This window comes from Saimiri boliviensis, chromosome 19 (genome assembly GCF_048565385.1).
Source record: "Saimiri boliviensis isolate mSaiBol1 chromosome 19, mSaiBol1.pri, whole genome shotgun sequence".
In the NCBI taxonomy this organism is placed as follows: Eukaryota; Metazoa; Chordata; class Mammalia; order Primates; family Cebidae; genus Saimiri; species Saimiri boliviensis.
In genome coordinates, this window is record NC_133467.1 from 41,990,691 (window position 1) to 42,000,351 (window position 9,661).

The 9,661-nt window shown below is 48.7% G+C and overlaps 1 protein-coding gene and 1 non-coding gene across 21 annotated transcripts in view; one reads left to right on the forward strand and one right to left on the reverse strand.

Annotated features, from left to right (window-relative positions):
- Positions 1–9,661, reverse strand: part of LOC141582140 (NBPF family member NBPF1-like) — a 60,808-nt gene that overhangs the window by 23,195 nt on the left and 27,952 nt on the right. For all 20 annotated transcript variants that reach the window (XM_074389649.1, XM_074389657.1, XM_074389647.1 and 17 more), the window contains 8 exons: positions 9,379–9,483; positions 8,610–8,819; positions 7,323–7,427; positions 5,871–5,943; positions 5,196–5,419; positions 3,297–3,401; positions 1,845–1,917; positions 1,170–1,393 (listed from right to left, as the gene is read on the reverse strand). In XM_074389649.1, the coding sequence (XP_074245750.1) occupies positions 1,170–1,393; positions 1,845–1,917; positions 3,297–3,401; positions 5,196–5,419; positions 5,871–5,943; positions 7,323–7,427; positions 8,610–8,819; positions 9,379–9,483 (1,119 nt within the window). The remainder of the gene's footprint in view (positions 1–1,169; positions 1,394–1,844; positions 1,918–3,296; positions 3,402–5,195; positions 5,420–5,870; positions 5,944–7,322; positions 7,428–8,609; positions 8,820–9,378; positions 9,484–9,661) is intronic.
- LOC141582327 (U4 spliceosomal RNA) lies at positions 3,831–3,971 on the forward strand. The gene has a single exon (XR_012515196.1). It is a non-coding gene; the product is annotated as a U4 spliceosomal RNA (small nuclear RNA).

Here is a 9,661-nt window from a genome sequence, read left to right on the forward strand (position 1 = left end):
ACGGTGGCTCACGCCTGGAATCCCAGCACTCTGAAAGGCCGAGGTGAGCACTTCACGAGGTCAGGAGATCGGGACCATCCTGGCTGACACGGTGAAAGCCTGTCTCTACTAAAAATACAAAGAAATTAGCTGGGCACGGTGGCACGCGCCTACAGTCTCAGCAACTCGGGAGGCTGAGGCAGAACAATCGTCTGAACCCAGGAGGCAGAGGTTGCAGTCACCTGAGATCGTGGAACTGAACTCCAGCCTGAATGACAGAGGGACACTCCATCTCAAAAAATAAATAAATAAATAAATAAATAAATAAAAATCCTTGATTTGAAAGGACAAGGTGGGTCAAAAATTGGAGGTCTGGAGTTCAAAACCAGCCTGGCCAATATGGTGAAACCTCGTCTCCACTAAAAATACAAAAATTAGCCAGGTGTGGTGGTGGGCACCTGTGGTCCCAGCTACTCAGGAGGCAGAGGCAGGAGAATCACTGGAGTCCGTGAAGCGGAGATTGCAGTAAGCCAAGAGGGTGCCACTGCACTCCAGCCTGGGTGACAAAAAAAAGACTCCAACTCAACAACAGCAAACAACACGTGATGCTACCAAGAAAAATCGCGCCGGCCGTGGCACTGATGGGGCGGAGAGCCGGGGTGAGCCTTGCTTTACGGAAACATACCAGCAAGGTAAAGGGCAAATGTTTTCATCCTGGTTTCAAGGTGACTGTGCAGCTAAGCAAGCTGACTTAAAAGAGATCAAGACTGAAGCTCGGAGCAGTGAAACCTGGGGAACGATATCCCCCAATAAACAGGCAAGGCTCCCCGTTTCCTTAAAAAGAAATGGAAACTCCATGAACATCGTTCAGGGACAGATGACATCATTACAGGTGATGAGAGATACCGACTCAAAGCTAGGACACCTGACAGACACCTACTGGACACCTCCTGCACTCAGGTGACCGTGAGTTTGTCACACTGGCCTGGGGTCTGGTAACTTGATACTTGGGCCTGGGAGACAAACGCACGGCACGAGCTGAGGAAGAGATAAAAATTCCCCGATCATCTGTGTTTACTATCCCATCCCACATTTTTATTCAAACCCATCCGTGTGTATAGAGCCCGTCTTCCGAGGTGATCTTCCCCAGCCTAGACAGAGGTACCAAAAACAAGGAATGTAGAGGTCACCTGAAAGAATGATCAGAGCATCCTCCACTACATCATGAGATGATGGACTCCCTGCCGCCAGTGCAGAGTCCACGTGGTCTTCCTCAAACGTGATTTCATCGGTGTCTCCGTGAGGCTGGCTGGAGTCAGTCGGGCCGTAGCTACTTGAACGAGTGATGGCACATTCCTCCAGTGAGTCTTCAGGGACTCTCTGGACATCAACCTTTGGCACCTCCCCGATGAGCCTGACGGTATAGAGATGACAAAACGTTAAACAAAGGGGGATTGGACCCCACGAAGTCCTGGCTGGTTTTCACAGGAGGAATAAGACGGGGGTCTCAGAAGGCAAATGGGAGGTTCCCTTTGAGAGGAAACAGGCAATCCTCCTCTCTGCCACAGAGCATGGCTGCCATGGGAACCGGAGAGAAAGGGAGCAGCTGGTATTCATCACACGGGGCAGAAAGGAGCTGAGAAGAACAGAGACTCAGTTATCCCTGCAGAATTCAGACACGGCACTCGGCACATACAAAGAACCACAACAGCTGCCACGCCCTGTGTCTCAGTTGGGTTCAACTGAACGTATGGTGGCCAAGGGAGCGGAGGCTTTTGGCCCACGGTAGACACCAGAGAGGGTGAGATTCTAGAACTTTCCCATACTTTACCACCCACTACTTGCCCCTGATTATTCAGCATTACCTGGGGGCACGTGACTCCTGTATTATCTCAGCCTCTGCGACATGAACGTCTTCATCCTCATCTGCGTCATTTTCTGCAAGTACAGACGTGTTCGTTCAGATATTTCCCACTTCACACTCTGCAAGCACAGTCAGCCCAATGTGCACAGGGACACGAACGTCCGTGTGTGGGTCCCTGATCTACTGAACGCTCTCATGATTTCTCTTTCACAAAATGCCCTGGCACGGTTTCCTGATCCACCGGGCAATGCATTTCTGATCCGGAGGCTCACCGTCAAGAGGAGGCCAAATGTTGAAAAGACCTTCTGCTCCCACATCACCGGAGGCTTGTGGGGCCTCTCTCTGGACTTTGGCAGCTGTCTCCCCCATCCTGACACAGATCTGATGCCCAGGGACACGCTTGCCTTCCTGTCACAGTTCACATTTACAACCCGTTTCTTTCCCTTAGGAGAGGACAAACAAACTTGTCCCACAATTCTCTGCACATCAGGTGACTTCACAGGCCCTCCCAGTGGCTTCTGCTATGTTATTCTGGGACGTTCTCGCCACAGGGAGTGCTCCGGTCTGAACCGCTTCCTAACACCCAATGCCCGCACATCAAGCGCTGTCTCCAACACCACACAGCGAGGGGCTTCATCTCATCTGGATAAGCGGTCCTAAGTGATCGCACACTTGAATGCTTCAGACGCTGCAAGGCATCTGCCTTTGCAGATGGAGAGAGAGAAATTTGCCTGACTTTGCAGATGAAGAGACAGAAAGTCAGGAAGGAGAAATCAATTGCTCACCGACAGTTACTAAAGACACTGCTGAAGATACAGCCTGGGAACCTTCCTTCTGAATCCAGAGCTCTTTCCACTCCAACAACCGCCCTCCTGTCACAGCCTCCTTTCTGTCCTCTGCAACTGGACAGATGCCGCCTCTTGTTCCAAAGACCACCTCCCATCACATTATGGACGGAGCGGAGTCCTCTTTAAGCTCCCACGGCGGGTACCGTGTACTATCACCGGAGTTCCCCCAGGCCCCGAGAACGGAGCCTTCCCTGCCGGACCTCAGCGGAAACCTCAACTGAACGGCAGTTCACGAGCCTCAGCCATTTAGACCCACAGCCTAGATGCTACGTGTCTGCAGGATCTTCTGTGCTACAGAGAGGATTCCTGTCAACATGATTTAGCCTCTTGCTGAGAAAAACAGGTGGTTCTGTGCCTGTGCCGGGAATCCATAGCTGAGATTTGACCCTGAGTCCCACACCCGCCGTACTGCAGACGTGGAAAGGTGGCTACATACTCTGGCCTCTCTCTCATCCATTTTTAACAAAATGTTAAAATACAAAGTTATATTTGCCTAGAGGTATGGGGAAAATGAAATACATTCTGATGAAGAGAGCGTTCCGTTTCTCAGACAAAACACAGAACACTCTTCAGCACACTCGTGATGGTCAACCTATAGAACTTACCTTCCGTCTTCAGCTGGCAGCCCAGGTCGCAGGCCGCCTGGCTCATAAGAAGTTTATTTTGCTTGTCTTCGTATGTCTGGTCCTCCTCATGATCTCTTCCATCTTCTGTAAACAAATTCAGAAAAGCAGGTCACGTGAAGAACATCACACTTCACATGTGACCAAATCAGTGTTAAGTCACAGCACAAGCACAGAATTCTTCCCAGGGCAAGAATACGAATTCTGACAGGAACATTCCAGGGTGCCCTAGATGAAGCCTGGTGAGTAGATGAGCCTGCTTTCCAGATGCCCGGGCTAAAATCTCCCTGTACAGGTACACCATAATGCCATATTCTCTCCGCGAGTCTATGCAAAGTTAAACCAAATTTTTTCCCAGAAAGTCTCCAAAAATTAGTCAAACTATTTTCGGGGAGCGTTGCTACAACACTGACGTATCTCACCAGGTAGCAAGGTCACTGAATGGTCACAGGCATCTAGACATGAAACCGGACACTATGTAAACTCTAACAACACCTGCTCGAAAAAGAATCTGCGAGCTTTGCGCAGTGGCAGTATCCTAGCCAATGAGTTTTATCTGAGATGAGATTATTGCTCATTGAAAACTTTCCCCGATACCCCGCCGTGAAGACAGGCAATAGAGTCGGCATTGACCCTTTCTGACAGTCTCTAGGGAGAAGGAATAAATAAAAGACAAAACAAAAACAAACAAAAAAGAATCTGCGGGCCGGGCACGGTGGCTCACGCCTGGAATCCCAGCACTCTGAAAGGCCGAGGTGAGCACTTCACGAGGTCAGGAGATCGGGACCATCCTGGCTGACACGGTGAAAGCCTGTCTCTACTAAAAATACAAAGAAATTAGCTGGGCACGGTGGCACGCGCCTACAGTCTCAGCAACTCGGGAGGCTGAGGCAGAACAATCGTCTGAACCCAGGAGGCAGAGGTTGCAGTCACCTGAGATCGTGGAACTGAACTCCAGCCTGAATGACAGAGGGACACTCCATCTCAAAAAATAAATAAATAAATAAATAAATAAATAAAAATCCTTGATTTGAAAGGACAAGGTGGGTCAAAAATTGGAGGTCTGGAGTTCAAAACCAGCCTGGCCAATATGGTGAAACCTCGTCTCCACTAAAAATACAAAAATTAGCCAGGTGTGGTGGTGGGCACCTGTGGTCCCAGCTACTCAGGAGGCAGAGGCAGGAGAATCACTGGAGTCCGTGAAGCGGAGATTGCAGTAAGCCAAGAGGGTGCCACTGCACTCCAGCCTGGGTGACAAAAAAAAGACTCCAACTCAACAACAGCAAACAACACGTGATGCTACCAAGAAAAATCGCGCCGGCCGTGGCACTGATGGGGCGGAGAGCCGGGGTGAGCCTTGCTTTACGGAAACATACCAGCAAGGTAAAGGGCAAATGTTTTCATCCTGGTTTCAAGGTGACTGTGCAGCTAAGCAAGCTGACTTAAAAGAGATCAAGACTGAAGCTCGGAGCAGTGAAACCTGGGGAACGATATCCCCCAATAAACAGGCAAGGCTCCCCGTTTCCTTAAAAAGAAATGGAAACTCCATGAACATCGTTCAGGGACAGATGACATCATTACAGGTGATGAGAGATACCGACTCAAAGCTAGGACACCTGACAGACACCTACTGGACACCTCCTGCACTCAGGTGACCGTGAGTTTGTCACACTGGCCTGGGGTCTGGTAACTTGATACTTGGGCCTGGGAGACAAACGCACGGCACGAGCTGAGGAAGAGATAAAAATTCCCCGATCATCTGTGTTTACTATCCCATCCCACATTTTTATTCAAACCCATCCGTGTGTATAGAGCCCGTCTTCCGAGGTGATCTTCCCCAGCCTAGACAGAGGTACCAAAAACAAGGAATGTAGAGGTCACCTGAAAGAATGATCAGAGCATCCTCCACTACATCATGAGATGATGGACTCCCTGCCGCCAGTGCAGAGTCCACGTGGTCTTCCTCAAACGTGATTTCATCGGTGTCTCCGTGAGGCTGGCTGGAGTCAGTCGGGCCGTAGCTACTTGAACGAGTGATGGCACATTCCTCCAGTGAGTCTTCAGGGACTCTCTGGACATCAACCTTTGGCACCTCCCCGATGAGCCTGACGGTATAGAGATGACAAAACGTTAAACAAAGGGGGATTGGACCCCACGAAGTCCTGGCTGGTTTTCACAGGAGGAATAAGACGGGGGTCTCAGAAGGCAAATGGGAGGTTCCCTTTGAGAGGAAACAGGCAATCCTCCTCTCTGCCACAGAGCATGGCTGCCATGGGAACCGGAGAGAAAGGGAGCAGCTGGTATTCATCACACGGGGCAGAAAGGAGCTGAGAAGAACAGAGACTCAGTTATCCCTGCAGAATTCAGACACGGCACTCGGCACATACAAAGAACCACAACAGCTGCCACGCCCTGTGTCTCAGTTGGGTTCAACTGAACGTATGGTGGCCAAGGGAGCGGAGGCTTTTGGCCCACGGTAGACACCAGAGAGGGTGAGATTCTAGAACTTTCCCATACTTTACCACCCACTACTTGCCCCTGATTATTCAGCATTACCTGGGGGCACGTGACTCCTGTATTATCTCAGCCTCTGCGACATGAACGTCTTCATCCTCATCTGCGTCATTTTCTGCAAGTACAGATGTGTTCGTTCAGATATTTCCCACTTCACACTCTGCAAGCACAGTCAGCCCAATGTGCACAGGGACACGAACGTCCGTGTGTGGGTCCCTGATCTACTGAACGCTCTCATGATTTCTCTTTCACAAAATGCCCTGGCACGGTTTCCTGATCCACCGGGCAATGCATTTCTGATCCGGAGGCTCACCGTCAAGAGGAGGCCAAATGTTGAAAAGACCTTCTGCTCCCACATCACCGGAGGCTTGTGGGGCCTCTCTCTGGACTTTGGCAGCTGTCTCCCCCATCCTGACACAGATCTGATGCCCAGGGACACGCTTGCCTTCCTGTCACAGTTCACATTTACAACCCGTTTCTTTCCCTTAGGAGAGGACAAACAAACTTGTCCCACAATTCTCTGCACATCAGGTGACTTCACAGGCCCTCCCAGTGGCTTCTGCTATGTTATTCTGGGACGTTCTCGCCACAGGGAGTGCTCCGGTCTGAACCGCTTCCTAACACCCAATGCCCGCACATCAAGCGCTGTCTCCAACACCACACAGCGAGGGGCTTCATCTCATCTGGATAAGCGGTCCTAAGTGATCGCACACTTGAATGCTTCAGACGCTGCAAGGCATCTGCCTTTGCAGATGGAGAGAGAGAAATTTGCCTGACTTTGCAGATGAAGAGACAGAAAGTCAGGAAGGAGAAATCAATTGCTCACCGACAGTTACTAAAGACACTGCTGAAGATACAGCCTGGGAACCTTCCTTCTGAATCTAGAGCTCTTTCCACTCCAACAACCGCCCTCCTGTCACAGCCTCCTTTCTGTCCTCTGCAACTGGACAGATGCCGCCTCTTGTTCCAAAGACCACCTCCCATCACATTATGGACGGAGCGGAGTCCTCTTTAAGCTCCCACGGCGGGTACCGTGTACTATCACCGGAGTTCCCCCAGGCCCCGAGAACGGAGCCTTCCCTGCTGGACCTCAGCGGAAACCTCAACTGAACGGCAGTTCACGAGCCTCAGCCATTTAGACCCACAGCCTAGATGCTACGTGTCTGCAGGATCTTCTGTGCTACAGAGAGGATTCCTGTCAACATGATTTAGCCTCTTGCTGAGAAAAACAGGTGGTTCTGTGCCTGTGCCGGGAATCCATAGCTGAGATTTGACCCTGAGTCCCACACCCGCCATACTGCAGACGTGGAAAGGTGGCTACATACTCTGGCCTCTCTCTCATCCATTTTTAACAAAATGTTAAAATACAAAGTTATATTTGCCTAGAGGTATGGGGAAAATGAAATACATTCTGATGAAGAGAGCGTTCCGTTTCTCAGACAAAACACAGAACACTCTTCAGCACTTCCGTGATGGTCAACTTATAGAACTTACCTTCCGTCTTCAGCCGGCAGCCCAGGTCACAGGCCACCTGGCTCATAAGAAGTTTATTTTGCTTGTCTTCATATTTCTGGTCCTCCTCATGATCTTTTTGATCTTCTGTAAACAAATTCAGAAGAGCAGGTCTCGTTGAGCAAATCTCACTTCACACAAGACCAAATCAATGTCTGGTCATAGCTCAAGGGTGTAGAATATTCTCAATTGAAGAGTGTGATATTATGGTGACCATGTTGTAACGGTCCCTAGACTATGTCGCCCTAGAAGTAGATGAGTCTGCTTCTCAGATCCATGGAACAAACTCTCCTTCATCTTGTAGTTCTTAATCACCTATCCCCTGACCTTAGTCAGTGCAAACAATTATAACATTTCCCCAAAATGTTCACGACTTGCCGTATCTACTTTCCAGAAGCTTTGGTGCAATCCTGATCTACCTCATCATATATCAAGGTCAATCAGTGTTTAGAGAAATTTATATAGGAGACTGGACCAATGGATGAATTCTAACAACATTTACTAAAAAAGAATATGTGGAGCCAGCACGGTGGTTCATACCTTGAATCCAAGCAACTTACGACGCCCAAGCTGGCAGACCACTTGACTTCAGGAGGTCAAGACCAGCCTGGCCAATGTGGTGAAACCTTGCCTCTACATAAAATACAAAAATTAGCCAGGCATGGTGGTACCCACCGCTGATCCCAGCTAATTGGAAGGCTGAGGTACCATGGTACATCAGTACCAGGGTACTCCCTGCTCTTGATCATGCCACATACACATACCACAGCTTCTATTAGGCGCAGGGTTCCCTTCAAGCTCCTCACAGGAGGCACTGTGTGCTATCATCATGTTTCCCCCAGTGTCTCTAGAGCACAGCTTTGCGTACTGGGCCTCAGCAGAAACCAAAACTGAATGGAAGTTCAGTAGCCTCAGACATTTAGACCAACAGACTAGATGGTTCTTGTCTGTAGGATCTTATATGGTACTGAGAAGATTCCTGTAAACATGGATTTAGCCTCTTGATGAAAAAAGCAGGTGGTTCTGGGTCAGAAATCAATAGCTGGGATTGTATCCCCAGTCCCACAACCCACCTTACTGCAGGTATGAAAAAGTTGCTAAACACTCTGGCCTCTGTCTTCCATCTTTACCAAAATGTTAAAATACCCATTTCTATTTTCTGCAAGTATGGGCAGAAAAAATTCATTTTGATGAAGAGAATGGTTAGTGATTCAAGACAACACAGGACATCATTGATCACTTTCGTGGTGGTCAGCCTATAGAACTCACCGTGTATCTTCAGCTGGTCGTTCAGGAAGTCCGCCACCTGGCTCCTAAGAAGTGTCCTTTTGTTGGCTCCGGCATTCAGTCGGTTTTCTTCCTGTTGGCAGCAGGATTTCTCATTTTCTTCTGGAATGTTCACCTCTGTGTTTTTTCTGGAAGGAGACTTGCCAGATGGCACCATGTTTACATTTGGGGCAGAACACAGAAAGCCAGTGACTGGGGAGAAGAAACCCAAACACATGATAGGTTACAAACTGGTGATGTCAAATTGGTTTAATCGGGACTGAGGGATGTCACTGACAGCCTTGCCTATTGATTTGAAGATGTCGTTTCCCTGCTTTTCCTCTTCTCATCTCCACTCCCAACCTCCTTAAAGCAACTTGGCTTAACTACTCAGTCACCCTGAAACCTGGAAATGAACACTTCTGCCTTTTTCTTGCTTATAAGTTCTGCAGGATCTTATATGGTAGACAGGATTCTTGTCAACATGATTTATCCTCTTGCTGAGAAAAACAGGTGGTTCTGCTCCTGTGTCAGGAATCAATAGCTGGGATATTAACACTAGTCCCACACCCGCCTACTGCAGATGTGGAAACGTTGCTAAATACTTTGGCCTCTGTCTTCCATCTTTAACAAAATGTTAAAATACCCATTGCTACTTTCCTAGAAGTATGGGAAGGATTAAATTAACTTTGAAGAAGAGAATGTATCATTTCTCAGAGACAAGACAGGACATTGTTCAGCACTTTCGTGATGGTGAACCTATAGAATTTACCTTTCGTCTTCAGCCGGCAGCTCAGATAGTAGGCCACTTGACTCATAAGAAGTTTATTTTTGCTGTATCTGTATTTCCGTTCTTCATCGTGATCTTTTCGATCTTCTGTCAACAAATCAGAAGAGCAGGTCACATTAAGCAAATCGCACTTCACACAAGACCAAATCAGTGTTCGGTCATAGCACAAGGATGAAAAATATTCTCAGCGTAAGAATGTGATATTCTGACAGGAATATTCTAACGAGCCCTAGACTAAGTCGCCCTAGAAGTAAATGAGCCTGCT